This window comes from Malania oleifera, chromosome 3 (assembly GCF_029873635.1).
Source record: "Malania oleifera isolate guangnan ecotype guangnan chromosome 3, ASM2987363v1, whole genome shotgun sequence".
NCBI lineage: Eukaryota > Viridiplantae > Streptophyta > Magnoliopsida > Santalales > Ximeniaceae > Malania > Malania oleifera.
This window is the reverse complement of record NC_080419.1, coordinates 18962739-18987738: the sequence shown is the minus strand read 5'-3', so window position 1 is coordinate 18987738 and position 25000 is coordinate 18962739. Positions and strand designations below refer to the sequence as shown.

General features: G+C 35.7%; 1 protein-coding gene across 1 annotated transcript in view; it reads right to left on the bottom strand.

Moving 5' to 3' along the window:
* Positions 1-24057: 24057 nt before the first annotated feature.
* Positions 24058-25000, bottom strand: part of LOC131152122 (probable prolyl 4-hydroxylase 4) — a 35573-nt gene continuing 34630 nt past the window's right edge. The window contains exons 6-7 of the mRNA XM_058103779.1: positions 24721-24790; positions 24058-24604 (exon numbers count right to left, since the gene is read on the bottom strand). Coding sequence (XP_057959762.1) covers positions 24309-24604; positions 24721-24790 — 366 coding nt within the window. The 3' untranslated portion in view covers positions 24058-24308. The remainder of the gene's footprint in view (positions 24605-24720; positions 24791-25000) is intronic.

Genomic DNA, 25000 nt, shown 5'->3' with positions numbered 1-25000 from the left:
AAAATAACTATCAATGGCCAACCGAAAGAACTATGGCTAAGAAAGTTGCTGGGATTCATGACTTGGAGTCGTTTGTTGCCCTTTCAACTCAAGTTACTTCTCTACCCTATTAGATTTCATATTTGACTACCCAAAGGATACCACAAAGTGCAGAATATGTGGCAGCTACAAGTAGGACAGATCCGAGCAATGAAGCGAATCAAGAATAGGTTCAATACATCAACAATCGGAACTACTATCGTGGTAATCCTATGCCACAATATTGCCATCCAGGGCTTCAAAATCATGAGAATTTGTCTTATGGAAATACAAAGAATGTGCTGCAACCTCCTCTAGGACTTGATAGTCAACAAAGCGAAAAGAAGATGTCACTTAAGGATTCCATGGTATCATTTGTTGCGGAGACAAAAGCAAGGTTTAAAAAGACGGATTCACAATTGGATAACATTGAGACTCATTGTAGCAATATGGGAGCCACTATGAAGAATCTTGAAATGCAAATTGGGCAACTTGCCACGACTATAAATGCCCAACAAAGAGGAACTTTCCCTAGCAACACAGAAGTGAATTCAAAGGAACAATACAAGGTCATCACACTTAGGAGTGGAATAGAAATTGAGAGATCGCCATCAAAGGAAACCATGTCCACACCTACAGCTGAAAATAATGGCCAAAGCAAGAATAATGTGGAAGAAGAGGAGATTGTGGATGATACACCAAGAGAGACAGGCACGCCTCCAGTAATTTCATTTCCTAACAATCCTCCTATTCTCTCTACTCCACTTCCTTATTCTCAACGTTTTCAAAAACAAAAATTAGATAAGTAATTTCTAAGTTTTTGGATATTTTTTAAGAAAATTCACATAAACATTCCTTTTGTTGATGCCTTGGAACAAATGCCACACTGTGTCAAATTCTTGAAGGACATCATTTCCAAGAAAAGAAGGTTGGAGGAGTTTGAAACAGTGAAGCTTACTGAAGAATGCAGTGCTATTCTTCAAAAGAAATTACCTCAAAAACTAAAAGATCCGGGGAGTTTCACTTTGCCTTGCACTATTGGAAATTCATTTTTTGATAAAGTTTTATGTGATCTTGGAACTCGCATTAATCTTATGCCACTTTCTGTTTGTAGGAAATTGGGACTTGGAGAGATGAAACAAACAACCATTTCTTTACAACTAGCAGACCGATCCATCAAGTATCCACGTGGAATTATAGAATACATATTGGTAAAAGTGGACAAAATCATTTTTCCTACTGATTTTGTGATGTTAGATATAGAGGAAGACCAAGATGTCCCACTAATTCTTGGCCACTAGAAGGGCTTTAATTGATGTTCAAAAGGGTAAGCTAACATTGAGAGTAAACAAGGAAGAGGTCATGTTCAACATCTACCATGCCATGAGATTCCCAAAAGATCCAAGCACTTGCTTCCTGGTAGATGTCACTTAACAATGTATAGAAGAAGCCTTTCAAGAAGATGTACCAGCCGATCATCTAGAACGATGTATCACCACTTTATCTCATGCTTATGATTTTAATAGCTTTGCTATTTGTGAATCTGATTTACCTTTTGTTAGTGAGGAATTTCTCCACTATGTATTTGCCTTAGGAGCCTTGCAGCAGATTACAACACTTCGCAATGAAGTGGGGAGGATAGAACATATGGTAGCAAAGACGGATTCTATAGTTTCTAAAGAAAAGATGCAGTAAACTACAACTCCAGAGTTGAAGCAATTACCTGAGCATCATTGCTATGCATTCTTAGGGGATAGTGACACCTTTCCAGTGATTGTCGCGACATCACTCACATTCGAAGAAGAGGAAAAGCTGCTACATGTGTTAAAGGAGCATAGAACAACCTTGGGATGGACTATTTCTGACATAAAAGGTATAAGTCCTTCAATTTGCATGCACAATATTTTAATGGAGGAACTTTACAAACCATCGATCGAGTACTAAAGAAGATTAAATCCATAAATGAAGGAAGTTGTGAAAGCTAAAATTTTGAAACTCCTCAATGCTAGAATTATTTATGCTATTTCAAACAGCTCATAGGTAAGTCCAGTGCAGGTTGTACCAAAGAAAGGTAGAATAATGGTGGTGAAAAATGACAACAATGAGTTTATTCCTACAAAAGCAGTCATGTGATGGTGTGTATGTATGAATTATTGCAAGTTGAATAAAGCAACAAGTAAGGATCATTTTCCACTTCCCTTCATTGATCAAATACTGGATTGATTGGCCGGATATTCCTATTATTGCTTCTTAGATGGTTATTCGGGGTATAACCAGAGTGTTATAGCCCCTAAAGATCAGGAGAAAACTACATTCACGTGCTCCTACGGAACATTTGCTTTAGAAGGATGCCCTTTGGATTGTGCAATGCCCCAGCGACATTTTAACGTTGCATGATGGCTATCTTTTTTGATATGGTGGAAGAGATAATGGAAATTTTCATGGATGAATTTTCAGTTTTTGGTACATCTTTTGATCATTGTTTGCATAATTTGGCTCTTGTTTTGCAGTGATGTGAAGATAAAAATCTAGTCCTAAACTAGGAGAAGTGTCATTTCATGGTTCAACAAGGGATCGTGCTTGGCCATAAAGTGTCATCTAAAGGAATTGAAGTTGAGCAAGCTAAAATTGCAACCCTAGAAAAACTACCACCCCCAAAGAATGTGAAGGGAATCAAAAGCTTTTTGGGACATGCGGGATTTTACAAAATATTTATAAAATATTTTTCTAAACTCTCTAAACCTTTATGTAATCTTCTTGAAAAAAAATTATGCATTTGACTTTAATGATGTTTGTTTGTAGGCCTTTAATGCAAACAAGGAGAAACCGATTTCAGCACCAGTTATGACTATACCTGATTGGAGTCAACCTTTTGAAGTCATGTGTGATGCAAGTGAGTTTGCAATTGGAGCAGTGCTAAGACAAAGGTGAGATAAACTATTTAGGGCCATATATTTTGCAATTCGGACATTGAATGAAGCTCAATTAAATTATACAACAACTAATAAGGAGATGCTTGCTGTGGTATTTGCTTGTGACAAATTTCGGTCTTACCTCATTGGTACAAAGGTGATAGTGTTCACTAATCATATATCACTTCGCTATTTTTTTTGCAAAAAGGAGGCTAAGCCTAGGTTGATTAGTTGGATCCTTTTTCTGCTAGAATTTGATTTGGAAGTGCGCGATAAGAAAGGAAGCAAAAATTTAGTTGCTGATCATCTCTCTCAATTGGAGTAAGAGGTAGTAAGACCAGATTCAGTGATCCAAGAAGCATTCCTTGATGAGCAGTTGTTTGCATGTGAGATCAAGCTTCTTTGGTACACTGATATTCTAAACTACCTAGCTTGCAAAGTATTGCCAGCAGCTCTCACTTACCATCAACGCAAGAAGTTTCTGCATTATGTGAAATATTATCTTTGGGATGAGAATTTTCTATTCAAAAGATGCCCTGATCAAATCATCCAAAGATGTGTGCCAAAAGAAGAGATGCAAGTCATTCTTCATCATTGCCATTCCTCATCATATGAAAGACACTTTTGAGCAACACGAATAGCAGCTAAGGTACTTCAAAGAGCCTTCTTTTGGCCTTCTATTTTTCATGATAGTTATACTTTGGTGAAAACTTGTGACCGGTGCCAACGTATAGGAAATATTTCAAAATGTCAGGAGCTACCATTGACAAATATCTTAGAAGTTGAGTTATTTGACATTTGGGGAATAGATTTTATGGGTCCTTTTGCATCCTTCTTTTGGCTATGTTTATATCTTCTTAGCAGTTGATTATGTGTCAAAATGAGTGGAAGCAATTGCTGCAACAACAAACAATGCAAAGGTAGTGCTCAAATTTCTGCATATGAATATATTCACAAGATTTGGCACTCCACGAGCTATTATTAGTGATGAAGGGATCCACTTTTGTAACAAGTTATTTGACAACCTTATTTCGAAATATGGTGTGCACAAGATAGCACTTGGCTACCATCCTCAAACTAATGGCCAAGCTGAAATTTCAAATCAAGAAATCAAGAACATCCTTAAGAAGACAGTTAACTCCAATAGAAAGGATTGGGCAAAGAAGTTTGATGATGCTTTGTGGGCATATCACACTACTTTTAAAACACCTATCGGGATGTCCCCTTACTAATTAGTGTTTGGAAAAGCGCGTCATATCCCTGTTGAGGTGGAGCATAAAGCCTATTGGGTTGTAAAGAAACTTAATTTTGATTTGAAGGCAGTAGGGGAAAAGTGACTTCTTTAATTGAATAAGATGGAAGAGTTCTGAAATGATGCGTATGAAAATGCAAAAATCTACAAAGAACGGACGAATAAGTGGTATGAAAAACAGATTCTTAGGTGTGAGTTTGCTCCAGGACAGCAAGTTTTACTCTTCAACTCAAGATTAAAACTCTTCCCGAGTAAGTTAAGGTCAAGATGGACATGTAACGTCCTCAAAATTCTCACAATTATATATATATATATATATATATATATATATATAACTATATCTATGCAGCGGATATACAAGTCATAAAATCATATATATACTAAACAATATCAGAATTCAATACATTCAGACTATAGCCATATAAAATAACTCTCTCCGGTATCATCTACCCCAAAAATACAAAACCCTGTCACCAACTTACCCTACAACCAGGGTAACCAAGTCAACTCTCTATTCGCGAGCCTGATTTACTTGCCTAGGTGGTTCACCTAAAAAGTGGTAAAGTAATGGGGTGAGACGACGCTCAGTAAGTGGAAATATGCTATTACTAGTGTGTGGCGACCGAGTCATATAGCTATAATAATAGTATTTAAAACTGCATAATTTGGAAAAACTGTAAAACACATATATCACATGTATAGTAGCTTAAAATATATATGTATCATATGAACTTTCTATCATTCATACTGCTAATATCACACTATATACAACAAAAGCTGTAAAGTTGTATACATATATATATACATAATTGTGCTCTTTCCCTGGGACTCTGTATGTCATGATTTGACCCCTCATGACAGGGTTGTGCGGCCTGTAGGCGGAACTTAACCTTGTCAGCCCTCCAGGTAAGTCACTATACTCTACACGACCTCAGTCTGGTCAAACTGTATCCACTCCTAAGCACGGGACTGACTGCTACCTCGTCTAATCGGTCCCCTCAACCTAGCGAACTGGGGAGCTGCTTCTTCTCTGAACACGGTTAGACGGTACCTACATACTATCTGAGATATGTGGTTGCACTCTATTCTGTAAATAGCAATGGTACCGTGCTCTGTAAATTGTATCTATCTGTAATCTTTTCTACAGGGATCTGATACTATATATATACTATACTCTTTATACTGTTTTCATAATGTTTCCAAAATAACCATAACACTGTAGTTCTATACTGTAAATTATGTAATATCTGAATAACTATAGCATCTTGATGCTAAACTGTATCATCTGTCTGTATACTCTATCTATATAATCTATCTGTATACTCTGAGTGTTATGGCATTTAGGAAAACATAACTTTCTATATACACTGTATATACTGATCTGAATAAACCTTTGTATACTATTATATATATATATATATATATCTGTCTGTGTAATCATTTGAATAAAAACTGTATATGTATACATATTATGTCTATATAAAATCTATAAATATCTAACTATATCTATACAACTTGATATACTGGAAAAATGTATAAAACTCTATATCAGATAATATCTACTCAGACCACACATACTTTAAAAATTCATATTCTGTATAATAACTGGTGTACATGCATATATATAAAATTTTGGATAACGTAAGTAAATCTTCTAGCATAGCATATTTCCCTTACCTAGTTTCTGAAAATCCCTCACTGAACTCTAGCCCAACACTCGCAAGGTTCTCCACTCAACAACCTAAAAACGTCATCCCCCAGAACAAAACATCAATATTTTCTTGCAAACAACATTTTCTATAACTGCAGGGAAAGCATACTCTGAATAAAATACCTTACCCTGAATTTAGGATGAATTTCAAATCACTTCCACCAATGATCAGCTCCAGCATTCTTGTAGAGAACTTCACCAGGAGCGTCGTGGTAGCCTCGGATTTTTTATCCGGTGAGAAACGGGCCCCAAATTGAAGAGAGAAGGAGGGAGAGGTGTTTAGAGAGAGAGAGAGAGAGAGAGGAAGATTTACGCCAACTTCTGTAAATTAACCCGGGTTTTCACTATTTATAGGCCTGAATTCATCAACGAGACACGTCATCTCATCGACAAGTTCTTAAGGGATTTCGTCGACGAACCTTACTTCCTCGTTGATGAATTTCAGACTGCCCAAAACCCCTCTCAGTATCTTCTCATCAATGAGACATGGTTTCATCGACGAGGTCTCCTTATGCGCTCATCGACGAACTCCCTGTGTTCGTCGACGAGGCCCTATGTAAATCTTCTGGGTTATTACATCCAAAGTGCAACGTCATCGGCGAACGCGAAGCGTTCATCGACAAAGTTTGCTACCTCCTTCTGTTTCAATTTCCATTTCCCTCCCTCTTTATTATTTAAATACTATTATTTTTCGGGTCATTACATTCTCCCCTCCTTATAACATTTTGTCCTTGAAATTTACTATTTATATAACTCATCATTCTTTAAAGGCAAAACGGTTTACTTATTTTATTATCTGCCCTCACTTATGGCAGAAGAATATCGTGGTTACATGGGTAGTTGTGGGAGATTACAACTATAAAATGAAATTCCCCCAAAACTAAAATACTACCTATCCTATATATTACATTACAATTCCACGGTGCTAAACAAAATAAAATTACTATTACCTATCTACTCATACTTTACCTGTTTACCACTAAACCTCTTGAAATAATTGTGGATATTTCTGTTTGATTTCATCCTCGAGTTCCCATGAAGCTTCTTCTACAGCATGGTTCCTCCACAAAACTTTCACTAGTTGGATCTCTTTCGTGTGCAATTCATGTGTCTTTCTATCTAAAATCTGTATTGGCGCTTCTTTATAAGCTAGTGAATCTTTAAACTTTATCTCTGTATAACTGATTATGCAGGATGGGTCAGGAACGTATTTCTTTAACATAGCGACATGAAATACGTCATGTATTCTAAACAGAGCTACTAGCAAAGCTAGCCTATAGGCAATTGGTCCTACTTTCTCTAGTATCTCAAAAGGACCAATATACCTAGGGCTCAACTTGCCCTTCTTTCCAAACCTCATAACTCCTCTCAGAGGAGCCACTTTCAAAAATACCCGGTCCCCTACTTTAAATTCCAATTTTCGGTGACGTGTGTCTGCATAACTTTTCTGCCGACTCTGCGCAGTATTAATTCTTTCTCTAATCAATCAGACTTTATCATAAGTCCACTGCACTATCTCTAGACCCAAAACCTGCCTCTCACCTACCTTGTCCCAGAAAAGAGGAGAACGACATCTCTCACCATACAATGCCTCGTAAGGTGTCATACCGATGCTAGCCTGATATGTCACGACCTGCTCATTTTTCACAAATATTTTTATTATAATATCATCATATCACAAAATCAATACTACGTATCTCACAATCCAGTTCAGCAGGTCATCATCCACCTGGACCCGTGGGTACCAGGGACAACAAAACATACAGCAGAAGCCTACGCAACAAAAAGTATAAAATCATATACATCTCATCATAATGTGCATAACACATACCAGAGTACTACAAACACTATCTCTTAGTATATACATCCCAAAAATGAATCTAAGGACAATTCCCACAAAAATCCAACTGTCCCTACCAAAAACTTACCCTTCTAAAAAGGGGTGATAATCCACACTATGTCAGCGGGGCTTTTCCCGCTCTCCTATCTGGGCTCATGAAAAGTTGATGAAATTTAGGAGTGAGACACCTCTCAGTAAGGGAAATAAACTAATACTAGTGTGTGACAACATGAGTATTCTGTGTTCTACATATACCATACATAACATATTCAATACTATTTATCAAATCTGGGAAAACATATGTATGTCAAAATATGGCAGAACATACTGCATGTTCATAAACATTTCTCATCTCATATCATGATAATAATAATAATAACATAAAAATCGTCCTGGTAGGTTAGCTGGCTGTTGTCATGTATTACCCCCACATGACTGGGTTGTGTGACCGGAAGGCGGGACCTAACAATGGTTGGCCGTCCACTGCCAAGTCAATAGTCTAGTCTGTAGGTTCGATGGGTCTACCCAGACTGGTCCGTATACCAGGGGCGATAACAACACACTTCTTAAAATAACCACATCAACCATCCAATCCCACACCACTCCGTACAGCGGCGTTAACACAGATATCATGATCACGAGGACCATGGACACATAACAACGGTACCGTGCAAGTGCTAGCCTAGACCAAGCCAACTAAGTTCTGATATCATATACATATACTGAAACCGTGATACATAAATATCTCATATCATTTATTTCCACATCAATCATATCATTTCACATATATACGTGTATCATGAAAATCATCGGTCCTTACGCCGGTATTACACATTTTATCATAACTCGGCCTATACGCCAGCTACATATAGCACAGCCCCCACACTGGCAAACTGTAATCACATAGCACGGCCCGTACGCCGGCAAATCACATCTCATAGCACGGCCTGTACGCCGATAAATCACATCACATAGCACGGCCCATACACCGGCAAATCACATCACATAGCACGGTCCGTACGCTGGCAAATCACATCACATAGCACAGCCTGTAAGCCAACAAATCACATAAAAATCTCGACCCGTACACCGGTTTTCCATCATAAAAATTCATATCATCCGTATTCCCAGAAAACAGTATATCACAACATTTTTACTCATGCCACACAACAGATTTTCTACATATTCAACATACGATCATTTTCCCAGTATTTTGCAAATATAAAACATATATATGTAAACATATACGTTTTCCATAAATCAAATGATAAGTATATATATAAGCATTTTCTCAAAAATAGAAACTAACTTAGTTTATCCCCTTACTTGATTCCTGGAAAGCCCCTAATAAAACTGCCCCGCACCCACAGGGTTCCTAACTCAACACCCTGAAAATGAAAAATCCATGAATTAAAGTTCAGTATTTCGAAACATACAATATTTTCCTCAACTGCCAAAAACCCAAATATTGAGTAGAAAGTTTTTACCCAAAAGCATTCAAGTTTAACACCTGAGGGGTTCCCTGACCAATACCCTGAAGCTGAAAACCTCCAGTATTAAACTTCAGTATTTTCATACGCACAACATTTCTTATAACTAGCACAAGACCAAATATGGCTTAAAAAGCCTTACCTCAACTTTGAGATGATTTCCAACTAACTTTTTCCCACGATCCGCTCCAGTAGATTTGGAGAGAACTCCGCTAGGAGCGTCATGGTGACTTCGAATTGTCGATCCGGCATAAAAATAGTCCAAAAACGAAGAGAGAGAGAGAGAGAGAGAGAGAGAGAGAGAGAGTGTGTGTGTGTGTGTGTGTGTGTGTGTGTGCCAAAGGGGAGAGAGAGAGAGAGAGAGTGTGTTAGCTTCTTTAAGAAGCTTAAATTATCCGGATTTTCATATATATAAAATAGAGGATTTCATCGACGAGCCCGTTCTTCGTCGACGAGCCCTTCACCAATTTCGTCAATGAGACCCTGTATTCGTCAACGAAATTCAGGCTGCCTCAGAACCCCTCTTGGTATTTTCTCGTCGACGAGCTCCTGTGTTCGTCGACGAATTCTCTTAAGCCTTCGTCGACGAATCCCCTGTATTTGTCGACGAAGTCCTGCTGATCCCCTGTAACGTCCCTCAATTTCTTAACATAAAATATCACATAATAAATAAAATGGTCAACCCGAACCCGTGGGTAGCGGGGACACCTGTCAAACATAGCGGAAAACCTAGCAGCAGTAAACATAAAATCTCAAACATCCAATCATAAAACATAATACCAGAGCATTCTATACATCCTCACATACATCCAAATATCTCTAAGGTCAAACACAAAATAACTCTGACGCTATTACAAAATTTTACCCTTCTCACAGGGTAATCTCACTAGCTCAATGGCGGCCCTGACCCGCCAGTCTCTCAGGAGCTCCTGAAAAATTAATTAAGTTTGGGGGTGAGACACTTCTCAGTAAGGGAAAATAAACTAAATACAGCTGTGTGGCAACATGAATATTTAATGCATTTGTACGTATACAGTACATTTCATAATTCTATAAACATAATCATATCGTACTAGGTAAACATATATTTTCACATCTGTTAACAAATCATATCATATATAAAATCATCTGTTATAACTGTAGTACTGAAAACAAACCCAGGATGACTAGCTAGCTGGTGTCATGTATTACCCCCCATGATGGGTTGTGCAGCCCGAAGGCGGGACCCGACAATGGTTGGCCGACCACTGCCGAATCAAATATGTCTGTAAGTACGATGAGCCCGCCACACCCTGGTCCGAACTACCAGGTGGACGTCCACACTCTACTGAAAGCCACATCGACTATCCATCTCCCATCCCCTCGTGGGACGGTAGCACTAATAAGGCCTCGTGCCAAAATGAACCCATAGCTACGGTACCGAGCTCCTGGTCTGAACTAAACTAACATCCTGGTTGTGAAAACATATAATACATGATCATACGTAACATCATTACGGCCTCGTGCCGAAAACATAGATACGATCATACATATGGCCTCGCGCCAAAATCATAGTAAATATGGCCTCGCGCCAAAAACATAGATACGGTCTCGTGCCGATAACGTAAATATATGGCCTCGCGCCAAAATCGTTTCAGGTATATATATACTGAAAATGCAACATTTATCACATAATCGTCAAAACCATCACAATATAACTCATATTTTCATAATACCTGAAATCATGCTTTGTTCGTAAAATCTTTCACATCATAATACATTTCACACAAAATAATATTCATGCCACACATATGCTGTTAAAAGTCATACTTCATATTCTAAAATCATGAATTACTTACATCTCATATATACATATACATTTTAATCATCATAGCAGTATTTTCCCAATCGTACATTTTATTCGTAATACACAATATAACATATGCTTTTCTAAAAATAAATTTAGAAATAATCAATAATAATTTGTATGAAAAATTACTGCTTTAGTTTATTCCCTTACCTGGCTATTGAGAAATTCCTTAGGATCCAAATCCTATGCCCTTAGCGCCCGAAATTCAACTCCTGAAATTTACATTTTTCTCCAGATTAATTAATCTATTTCTCCAACATAATACTCATCTAGCCTTCCTTAGGCTCCAAATACCTCAAATTAATATTTAAACTATTATTTAACATCCCCACTTAATTTTCCAAATTTTGCCTGCGGGTACTAAAATTACACCCGCAGCGCTCACCCGGGCCCTAAATTTCAGAAATCCTACTTCAATCCTAGATGCTTAATATTTTAGCATTTTTAAATTAATGCTAATGAATTAAAATTAAGCCCCTTAATAATCGCCGCACCCCAAATTTGGGATTTTGGCCCGACACCCCCACGAGAATTCCGTCCCACTAAACTTGTAGAGAATCATCCCTAGATTCTCGTGGTGGTGTCCGTTCGTCAATTGAGCTTATATTTTGCAAGAAATTAAAGAAAAAGGGGAAAATGGCTTACCCCAGGGAATACGCTTACGTCGCTCCTACCACCGATCCGCTTCGGTAGAAATGTCGGCAGCGGCGAATGGAGTCCAGTGGTATTTTCAGATTTTCGATCGAGCGAAAATCCGTCATGAAATCGAGGAGAGAGGGAGAGAGAACGTGAGGAGAGAGAGAGAGATTGCAGGTTGCAGGAAATAGTATAAAGAAAAGAAAAAATAAAGAAGAAGAAAAAGAAGAAGAAGATAATCTGGGGGGGGGGGGGGGCGTGAATTTAAATTACAGAATCCACCTGAAGCTTCAAGAAGCTTCAGGTGGTTAACATATATATATATATAATAATAATAATAATAAATTTAATTATTATTATTAATTATATATTTTATAAATAAAATAAAAATAAATTTTAATTAATTAATTAATTTTTTAAATTCGTTTAATTAATTAGTTAATTTATTAATTAATTATTTAATTATTTTTTAATTTATTATTATTTTTTTTTATTTTTGGAAATCAATCCACTAATCTTTTATATATATATATATATATATATATATATATATATATATATATATATATATTTTTTGGGTTTTTACATCCCCCTTATTCTGTTAGTTCTTTCAAAGTTCAATGTCGTCGACGAACGGTTAGAAGTCGACGGCCTCCTTCTATTTTCGGTTTCCATATCTTTTTTTTTTTTTTATTTAACTACCATTTGATTTTGGTCGTTACATGATACGTGTTATTTGGGAATTTTTAACTTTTTTTCTCATTATAATTTGGATATCTAAAATTTAAAGGATAAGAATATATGGACCAAGCAATATGCATAATGAACTAAATGGATTACAAGGCTTGATTTTGAACAACTGTAAGCATTCCCATTAGTTGAAGCAATTAAAAAGGTCGCCCAAGTAAGTCATTTTTTTTTTTTTTTTTTTGGAAGATTTGTTTTATATTCTTCAAAGCTGGTGTTCCTTCCGAGAATTATAATATGCTAAAGAAGTTAAAATTACTCATTTCATTTTTACATATGAATTTGAAAATAGATAAGTTTGATTCAAATTACGACTATACAATTTCTTAATAACACGTGATAGAGTTTTCATTTGAAATTAATTAATTATCTAATCAAGTACTCCCTTCCAACATCAAAACTCGACACCCAATTAGTGCATCCTATAACTCTCTGGGGGACAAACTCATGATGCTTATGAAAAATTAAGAAAGTTTTAATTCATTTTGATTTAAAAAATAACAAATGAAATAATTTGTTAATATATTTAAGATCTTACAAATTTTATACAATAAAGGATTTATGAAAGAAAGTGATTTGACTACTAGAGTGTAACATTTTGTGAATTTCAAGATATAAATATTCTTGGAATGACTTTTTTTGGAGGGGTATGATGTGGTCCTCGAAAAAGATGCTACAATACAATTGAGCATCATTATTATCAAGTCCATAAATTTTGTTATAAATGATTAATTGGAAGAATAGTCCTTTCATTGAATTTTTCATTCTTAACTTTGTTTTCTATCCTAAAAACTTTTCTAAATCGTTTGACGTTGAAAAAAATTTGTAGCCTTATTAACAAATTTTATTTAGATGAATTCACTGAATAACAGAAACAACGTCCTCCATATAAGTTGAGATATTTTATAAGCTTAATAACCATCAACATCAAAATTTTTTGAAATTATTAATAGTGAAACTTTTGTCGAAACCTAGCAAAAATGGAAGTTTAAATATATATCCACTCGTTGATAAGATAGATCACGCTAGCTCTTCTAATTTCAACATCTAACTAAAACTTGTATTGTTGGAGCAATAAGTGCGATAAGATCTGTTTTCACAGTAAGATGGAGCATATTTTCTTAAAAATTCTCTCATTGACCGAGAAAATTACCCCAACAATTTAGTAAAATGCAACAATTAACAATTGTAGCACTATGAAAACATGACAAATGCAATAATTTAAATAAAATTCTCATTTTTATGTCTACCGTGTAATGTTGAGCTCTTTTCATTAAAAAAGTGTGAATCATGTCCAAATTCAAACCTAGTGACCACCCATTTACGAAAGACTCACGACTAATAACTCTTCAAATCTCACATAATTTCATGTATGTTTTAATGTTTTTTTTTAATTAACTAAGGGAAAGAAGCATGACCAATAAACATGGTGCACAATATCCTAAAGGCACATACCCTTATAAATAAATAAATAAAAAGAAATTGTCATATCACAAGTCCATGAACACTTGCTTGATTCTGAATGTAGTTGATTAGGGTTCCAAATAAAGAGGCTTTAAGGGGAATCCTTACAAGCTGGAGAAATCAGCTTTCCCCATTGGGTCGTATGGAGGGAGCCCCTTGTCTCAAATCCAGCACAGCTCTTAAATGGGTTTTCTTTTTACTTCTTAATTTAATTTGGATGAGTGGTGCTTTAGAAAATTGGGGACAAGGCAGCCCAAATATGCCATTTGTTATATAGACTTTTGGCCTTTCGGTGGATGTGTCAAGTGCCCTGCTCCCTTTGGCCACCATTTACTCATTTTTTTTTTTAAATTTGCTTGTGGTCTGATGAGGTGTAAGGTTCTTATTCTTTCTCATTTCTTAATCATGGCAATCTGAAATTGCATTGATGTGATGGGGTGGGGAAAAAATAAATAAATAAATAGTATTCTTGCCGTATTGGTGGGCAAATAGTGAGAAATTTACTTGTAAGTTTGTCTCGTATCGAAAACTTGAGTGAGAAATGGGTGCTTACATGCATATTTGTGCAAAGGTTTCTCTTCTTTAATTTTTTTGGTCATGTTAGTACGCGTCAATATACAAGTCAATTTGTGAAATTTTTTCGTAATAGTACAAGAAATATGATATTGATTAGCATAGAGACTACATCTACCAACTTTTTGTTTTAAAAAAATATTGATTTTTTAGACAGTCATTCTTTGAGAAAGTGAATAAAGTAATCACTTCTCCCTTACCGCCATGTGGCCGTGCAGTGCTAAGCATTTTCATATATCTGTATACGTAGTGCACAAAATTGTCATATTAGCAAAGACTTAGGGAGAGGACAATATACATAACATAAATCATGCTTTGCATAAGATTTGACGAGAGCCACAATAGCATGAAGTCTCCCACAAAGGATGTGATATGGATCATATTCTTATACTCTTTTTAAGACCACTCAAAATGAGCAATATCCACCACTAAGGTCATGCTACGAATAGAATAATCTTAATCAACAACTATAGTGGTTGAATGAGTTTTCTAACTTAGAAGCAAATCCTCAGATAGCAACACCATCTTCCTTTAATATAATCCTCACATGGTTATGGTCATGACATACATCTATGTGTAACAAGGTGGTGGATTTTTATGGTTATAAGGATCACCTACACCTTTGCTTGCCTAAAGAATGAATGCACATGATATAAACTATACGAGTCTTATTCAACTCTATTCATCCATGATACAAACAATACCAAGTCTTATCTAACTATATTTATCCCACTTTCAAATCCATCTAGCAATTTAATTATAATCAACATGAAAACTAACCAGATCCCAACTTAGATGGTTTCTGAAGGCCATCTCAAATGGTAAGAGTGTCATGCTTATATTCCACAAGTGCTAAGAGTCAACTCTCACCCCATAGCAAAATCCTCATGTTGTTTCTAAACATCTATAAACTAGAGCTCTTTGCAAAGTAGCACCTTACACTACTCAAAAGATATATCCCAATTAATACAATACAACACCATCCAGTGAGAAATCTGAGGGTAATTGTAGATGCATATCTCAACCTCTTGTTTGAGAGTACCATATGGCACCCATTACAAAAAAGAAGACTTTTAGTGACAATTTTAAACCATCACTATTAATTATTAGTGAAGGTTTAGCGACGCTTATATATTGATGACTATAACGGTTGTCTCAATTCACTTTTAGTGATGGTTTTGAAAATTGTCACTAATAATGGAGTATTAGTGATGGAGGCGGACTATACCGTCACTATAACTAACATTATTTTTGGACTGAAAATCATTACTAAAAACCTACTATTAGTGACGGTTTAGAAATCATCACTATTGTCTAACTTTTAGTGACAGTTATGGAACTGTCACTATTGGCTCACTTTTAGTGATGGTTAAGCAACCATCACTGTTGATCGACTTTTAGTGACTGTTTAGAGTCGTCACTACTGGCGAACTTTTAGTGACGGTTTAAGAACCGTCACTAAAATTTTTCAATATTTAAATATTTTTTTAAAAAAAAAATCATACACATTCCTTTGAGAACCCTGTAATTAAATTTCATGACACATCATATTGAACCATAATTATAGATTAATTGTTGTAATTGTTAAGAAAATGAAAATATATATACATAAAAAATGTTAGAATGTACATAAATATCATATACATGATCTGTCCACATAACAAAAAATATAAAAAATACAAAAAAATAGTCTGCATCATCATCATCGTGGTTGTTGTCATCCTCATCATCATTCAACAGACCACAAACCCTACAAAATAATAATTATACAACAAATTAGTATAAAATGTTTTAATAATATAAGTACAAATGATTTGATATCAAGAATGATAGTTAAATAACAAATGATACAATTTTAAATATCTAACTTTGATTACTACATACAATTTTAACTTTGACTTTAATTTCAGCTGTAGAGGATTTTTTGGACACCGTCAGCTTCGACACGTCCACCTCAATGTCACGGACGTGTTGGAACTGACCTCACTCAGTTTGGATCTCGTATGCCTAATTTGGACTCTTGAGTTCTGAAATCATATAAGTATATATCTAAGGCATGTATTTTAAGTTTCCTTCTAAGCACCTAATTTTCATCTAGGGAAAATTTTTTGGGTACTGTCAGCTCCGACACGTCCATCTCAATGTCATGGACGTGTCGGAACTAACCCCACTCAGTTTTGATCTCGTATGCCCGATTTGGACACCTGAGTTCTAAAATCAACTAAGTATATATCTAAGGCATGTATTCTAAGTTTACTTCTAAGTGCCTAATTTTGAAATAGGGAAGAATTTTTGGGTACCCTCAGCTTCGACACGTCCACTCAATGTCACAGACATGTTGGAACTAACCCCACTCAATTTAGACCTCGTATGCTCGATTTGGACACCTAAGTTCTAAAATCAACCAAGTATATATCTAAGGCATGCATTCTAAGTTTGCTTCTAAATATATACTTTTGATCTAGGGAGGTGTTTTTAGGTACAGTCAGCTATGGTACGTCCATCTCAATTTCAAAGACGCGTCAGAATTGACACCACTTAGTTTGAGTCTCGTATGCCTGATTTTGATACTTGAGTTCTGAAATCAACTAAGGATATATCTAAGACATGTTTCTAAGTTTGCTTCTAAGTCCTTAATTTTCAACTGGGGAGGAGTTTTTGGATATCGTTAGCTCCGACACATCCACCTCAATGTCATAGACGTGTCAGAACTAACCCCACTTAGTTTGGACCTCGTATGCCCTATTTGGACACCTGAATTTTGAAATAAACAAAGTATATATCTAGGACATTTATTTTAAGTTTGCTTCTATGCGCCTAATTTTTAGTTGAGGATAAGTTTTTAGGTACTGTCAGCACCGGCATGTCCATCTCAATGTCACGGATATGTCAGAACTAACTCCACTGAGTTTGGACCTCATATGCCCAATTTGGATACCCAAGTTCTGAAATCAACTAAGTATATATCTAAGGCATATATTCTAAGTTTGCTTCTAAGCGCCTAATTTTCAACCGGGAGAATTTTTTGGGTACTGTCAGCTCCGGCATGTCAACCTCAATGTCACGGACGTGTCGAAACTGACCCCACTTAGTCATATACCCATCCACCTAATGGTTGAACATTTGCTCAAAATACGGAGCTGATGGATTCTTCATCTTCATCATTACCATTAATGTTTGCATTTCACTCATCCTGGTGAACCTTGTGTCAATATCATGTAGATACATTCAGAAAAAATGCAAGACATTCATTATCAATATATACCTCAATGATTAAACCTTTTGGTCATGCCTATTGCGCACAAAATTCTTTAAAGTGGACAAAGAGAGCGAGAAAATCATATGAAAATTGTTGCATTGTAAAAACTACCTCTTAAATGGATACATCTAATGATATTGCACTGGTCCTGCAATTATGGCCTCCCTTGGTAAATGGATGGTTAGGTAGACGATAATATCGAAAAATGTTGGCGAAAATATTTTCTCTTACTTACATAATATGATTATAATGTCTTTCTCTAACCGTTCAAGTACATTTAAGATCAATTTTATTTAGCACAACTCTTGAAAAAAAATTCCCAACTCAATCAACACTGAGCGAACATCATTAGTCAAGTATCCACAAAGAAAAACTAATACAAACCTTTGAAGAAGGACATGATAGTCATGACTTTTCATTCCTAACATCTTACCTTCCTTCGTACTTATGCATTGAGATTTGTTAGATGCATATCCATCACGGAACTTCACTGACTTCAACCCTTCGTAGAAAGTATTTTTTTCATCCTTCGACAATGTGTAACATGATGATGTCATGAGAAGCTTGTCCCCATCGCGAGTAAGGTGCAACTCGGGTCATATTCCCATCTCTTCCACATCCCGAAGAGCATTTGCATTGTCCTTTTTCTTCCCATTTATATCCAATCATGTCCCAATCACGTTCTCACAAATGTTTTTCTCAATGTGCATAACATCCAAGTTGTGTTGTAGTGAAAGATCTTTCCAATATGGAAACTCAAAAAAATGCTTCTCTTTGTCCAATTTAACTCAATCTCAGTACGTTTCCATTTTCTACTACTCAGGCTTTCCCAAATTTCATATTTTTATCAACTTCAACTGGCTTAATATCTCTTCCCCACTTAGTCGTTTTGAATGCAAGCTTTGTTCAAGTTTCCAATTAAAGCTTCTATTATAATGAGTCCTATAAGAGTGTCTAGGTGGAAGAAAATGACGATGACACATAAAGCATAACTTTTATCCATGCTTCAAGGACAAGGACACAACATCCTTATTACAAATTGGGCATGCAAAGTCCCTTTTGTGGTCCACGCCAATATATTTTCGTAAGCAAGGAAGTCATTAATTGTCCACAAAATTGCAGTATGCAATCGAAATGTTTTCCCAGTTTCTACATCAAATGTCTCCACTCTTTTTTCCCATAGTTCTTTCAACTCGTCAATTAACGGCCTTAGGTAAACACCAATATCATTACCAGGTGCCCTTGGTTCAGGAATAAGCAAAGACATGTAAATGAATGGTTCTTTCATGCATCGGCAAGGTGGTGAAGTGTATGACTTCATCATAACTAGCCACATGTTTTCATGTTACTAAAAGGATTGAAATCATCTGAAGCAAGGTCAAGTCTGATGTTGTAAGGATCACCAGAAACCATGGATGCATTTTGTCAAACTTAGCCCAAGCTTGCGAGACCGCTGGATGGTTAAGGGTGTTTTCCTCTTGAAAACGTGTTTCTCTTTATGTCATCTCATATTTGCAACAGTCTTTGTGAACATGTATAATCTTTGAAGCCTCGATATCAATGGACAATATTGCAAAATTTTTTGGGGGATCTTTTTACTATTCTTGTGATTAGTTTTATACATCAGTTCACCACATTTTGGACACTCATTTGCATTTTCAAATTCACCATTAAAAAATGCACAATCATACCTACAAGCATGTATTAGAGTGTAACCGAGACCCAAATCACGCATGCATATCTTCGCCTCATAAAAATATTGTGGAAGTGTTTCACCATCAGACAATGCTACCTTAATTAGCCTCAAATACATATTGAATACACTCTGAGTTTGACGATGCATTGTTCTTGAATGAAGCAACTTTATCAAAAACTCCAATTCGGAGAATTTTTTAGAATTTGGATAAAGTGGCACATGTGCATCCCTCATAAGATTAGAAAATGACTTACCGAGTTTATTTAATTGATTAGGATCACAAGGTATGCTACCTACTGAACTAGATCCAAGAATAGTATGCAACACATTGTCGTCCTCCGTGTTCACTGCATTACCCTTTTGCAAGTCACCTAATATTTTGATTAACCCATCCAAACATGTATCACCACCTCCTATGTTGGCCCCCTCATCTTCATATTCATCATCATCTCTTAGAATTTTGTAATTTTCACCATAAAACACCCATATTGTGTAGCTATTGTCCATTCCATAGATAAATGTTTTCCATCCAAATCAATGTGTCGAAATGTTATATTTTGACATTTCTTGTAAGGACACCTTATTCTACTGGATTTGTCAGCATGAGAATGCACGAACTCTATGAAATCATGTACCCCTTATACGTATTCTAACATAAACCTACCCTGAGCCTTCATTCAACTCTTATCCATGTTCATTAATTAGCTTATAATATGTCCAAGTAAATGATTTTGATTATATTTCATAATGTTTTTTAGGCATGCATTGTGAATCCTAAAATCGACTACCTTTTGTCTAAAGGGTATGGATCTTATGCCATTCAGGAATGATACATTTATATTGCAGTCAATTGCTCAAATTTCTTGATTATACTCATTCTAAATTTCAGTAGCATCTCCCTATGGTTCTCCAAGTACATGAGATGGGAAAAGTAAACATGTTGCTAATTTTTCACTAACAAATTGTTACAACACCCCTCTATACACCCAGAGAACATAAGCAGAGACGCTATCAAAGTATGTAATAAGAATGAACAAAGTGTAAATGATGACAATAATGTAAATACAAATTCATAAACAATCCACGGATAGGACAATTCAAAAATGGTTGAAATACAAACATTACTAATCGTAAATTAAACAAATAGTTTATATGTTCTATTGATTATTAATCTAGATAGTATGACTAATAATCAATTGAATATTAATTGATTTGTCTCACGTTTATGATAAGACATCAATGTATACTAATGATTTTTGAACGGGTCTAGGCTTCAATGAACAAATTCGTATAATGAATGAATGCTATGATGAAAACCTTATTATAAATAGAACATACACTATCCAAATATAAGAAGAAATGGCCCTAATTTAAGGAATTCAATTTGGAAAAAAAAAAATTAAAACCCCTAATTTAAGGGCATCTAAGACCTTTCTTCTTCTTCTTCTTCTTCTTCTTCTTCTTCTTCTTCTTCTTCTTAATGATGCCCCAATTTAAGAACAACTCAAACTAAGGCTTTTGATTTAGTTCTTATAATTCGTATTACTATTTCTGAAATAGTGAATTGTTATTTGGTTTGCTGCTGCATAGGCCTTTGCTGGTCAATTTTTTTTTTTTTTTTTTCCAATTTGTACCATTGCAAATTTGCAATTTTTTTTATGGATTGTTATTTCCTAGTTTGGCTCATTTGAATGCTTTTAATTTTGTTCACAAAAGACATAGAATGGAACATATATGAAAATTCAATGAATAATATGGAACTCTCTCTGTTTAAAATTTTTTTAAAAAGTTCACTTAGTTCAGCTTTTAGGTAACCATACCAATTAGTTCACTCTCAATTTATATAGACATTTCACCCAGTTCATTTGCTTTCTAAATTAGAATTAAAAAAAAATCAGTTTAGCTGAAGGCACCAATTGCATAGGCCTACCCCACCATTGAACTTGAAATCACAAAATACATAAATTCATTTAAGTCACTATGGTGTGTGTGACTCAACTTGACCCAAGTAAACAAACCCTAAACCTACCCAAAACACAGACAAGGCCCAACTCACCTTGACCCAATCCAGTCCACGACCCAAACCACCCAACTAAAAATCCAAGACCTAGGCTCATCCTAACTCCACCCAACCAAGTATAGTTCCCATTGCCTTGGTCCCCACCAAAATAAGCCTAACCTAAAACCAAACCCATGGCCCAACCTGAACTAAGCCGTTAACTAGGCTTAGTTAATAGACCTAAGATCTCAAGCCCATTTAGCCAACTAACCTTAACCTAGCCCAAGAACCAAACTAAACCCCAAACTAAACTCCTATGACCCAACTCAAGCCCAATTCCCAAACCTAGCCCAATTTTAAATCTAAACCCAACCAGCCCAATCCTAGTCCCACCTTATTGAACCCCAAACTTACCCAACTCACGAAATGTACTTTTTATTGTACTTTCTCTTTGTATCAAATACTATTAAAAAAAAAAAATTAATTTGATTAAAAAATTTTAAAAAATCAAATACTATCATGCTTAAGATCAAATTTTTTGTGCATATAAAACATTTCAGCAAGTTATATGGATCCACACTTAGAAGTTGAAAGGAAAAAGAATATGGGCAGGTAAAGTAACTACTAGAAGCTCTACTTAGAGAAAGATATTACTAGTCAGAAATTTAGCACATCCTTTATCACATAAAGTTGGAAATGGGTTATACACTCACTTATACTATGACAATCGGCATACAAATAATCCCATTATTCAGCATTTTGGCTCACAAGTTGTCATGGAGTTGAGAATACCTATTGATGCAAAACTCTTTTCCATAATTAAGAGACAATATTTGGGATCTACTTAGAATACTTACAAAAAATGTCTCTTTCATTCAAATCGACCATTTATTTTAGTCCAAATTCTATAAGAGAAGACAAGAACTATGTGGAATTTAACCTAGCTAGATTAACCTAGTTAACCTAACCTAACCTAGGTTAAGCTACCCTACTCGAAACCCTATTTGGCTCGTAGGAAAGTATAAGAAACCCAAGAGAAATCAACAAAACAGAGAAAGGATAGGAGAGAAAAAGCAAAGAGAAATTGGATTTTTACCTATATGAAATCCAAATTGAATAGCTTGGCACAAAGCGCTAAGCTCTCTGTCCCCTCAAACCCTTGTTTGACATGTGAAACAAAAGAAAGAAAAGAGTGAGAAAGGGATGCTGCAAGCAGAGCACTAGGGATGTAGACGGCAAACATTTGTGGCAATGACAAGCGACAATCGCATGTGGCTGCAGTAGGTGGAAAACGGCTGGCCAGCAGCAACCAGGTAGCGACAGCTGGTGGCTCTTTGGTGAATCGCACACACCCGTAGGACAGGATATGGGATGGGAGTGCAAGAGAGAGAATAGGGATTTGGGATGCGTGGGATTTTGCAGGAGGGGAAGAATGGGGATATTTGGGAACATTTTTAGTGACGATTTTAAAACCGTCACTAATAGCTGAAAAATCGTTACTAATATATTCGCGTCATCGTAAGAGCAGGAAAACCTACATTTAATGACAAAAGTATTAGTGATGAATGTAAGTTTCGTCACTAATAGTTTAAGTATTAGTGATGAATTTTGATTTCATTACTAAAAGGACATTATTAGTGACGATTTTCGGTTCGTCGCTAATACTTTTGTTACTAAAAAGAACATTTTTTGTAGTTACCATAACACTCGGCATCATTCATGGGACTTCCAATCCAACATGGAAGCCTAAGACAACCTTTACAAATGCCAAAAATCCATTAGAAGCTTTTCTTGGTGTGCTCACTTAGCGTCAATCACAACAAAAGGGGTGGTAGATAGCTCTCCAAGGGTCCTTCCCCTCCCTTCAAATAAAGAGCTTTAGTGACATTCTTATTCTAGTGTAAGAAAACATAGGCATGTCTGAATGATTATATGCCCTTTACTTACCATAATATTTTGCTTGCACACCAATCTGGATATGCTGTATAAAGTAACACCCAAAGTAAGTCTATAATATCTTAATAATTGAATCAATGACTTGTAAGAGCTCCTTCAACAACACATTCTTATGTACATCTATGCCCCTCCAAGCAATCTTCAATATGCCATGAATTTTAAATGATGGAGGCATAAGACGAGCATAAGCCTTGAGACATTGTGGCTTAAACATTATGAGAATTTTACTTTTAAAAAAAATATGTAAATAAAAAGAAAAAAACAAATACAATTTGAAAACTACTTGTACTATCTTGAACTCATTACATATATCATGACATGAGATAACCATAACATTACGAAGTTTAAATTATTTTCAAAATAAAAATAGAACTTCAATTATTTTGAATAAGTTGAGATTAAAGAGTTAAAAATCAATTAATATCATGTAACCAAATCTAACTTGAGCATCGAGTACTCAAAATGTACATGCTTCAACTAGGCACACAAAGCATGCTGGGTATACAAATGTGTAAGTCTCAATGTCTAATATATTTGTGATAAGGAATTTTATATCGAGCTTCAAAGCATTTTAGGCATGCCTTGTCTTGAGCCTTACAAGTCTAAATTTAACCTTTTAAAACATGTTAATAACATGAAACCGTGAAACAATACAGCAACGAACATTACGTTTATATTTCATTTCAAGTACAACCATGACATCATAATGAACATGAAAAAGAAGTACCACTCGGAGAAAAAAACAGACAAGCACTATAATTCTTACAAGAAAAGAAGAATGATACATTTCAGCCATGTCCACAAAACCATTACATTAAAACATACAAGAAGAACTAAGAACAAAAGTGAAAAACAACATTTGGAAGCAAAACATGTACTAGGAAATGAAAAACAAGAGTTGACATGCTAACATGCATTACAACTCTTCCTACAATATCCTGGCAAATTTGGAGAGCCCAACATGTACTCTGGGTTCTTCGTGCATTCACCAAGAGCAGCCCATCTGTCACAGCTCGGATTCTCATCGGTGCAGTTCCCGCCAGTTCCTACTATCTTATCAAAACTGTCAACATGAATCCACTTTGTTGCAGACCACTTCTCACCTTCAATAACGGGGCATCCTGCATGGAGACTCAGTGGATCTGGAACTGCATTAGCGTGGAGACTGAAGAACAGAAGCGCATCTCCTCGTCGTGGTTTTACTGTGTATTTTCCAATGCAGGGACCAACAAAAACAGAAAAATAGCACCTTTAGTAACTACTAAAAATACAACAATGAGAATGATTGCATCACAACTATTTTATTCCTGCAGATCACCTGCAACTCCTTTCCTAGCAGAGTCTGACAAATCCTCAACTTCTGTAGAAGATCTACGACGTGGAGTTTCCTGTTAGAATTTGTCAAATTAAAATTATTATTACCAAAGCAAGCAACAACATTTAGAACCACCATGGGACTGCTACATAGACATAATGAGAATGCACAATTAATGACAAAAAAGTTAGGAAAAAAAGGGCAGACCAGTGCACGAAGCTCCCGCGCGTGCAGGGTCTGGGAAAGGAGCAGACCACAGACTGATGAAAAAAAATAGAACTTG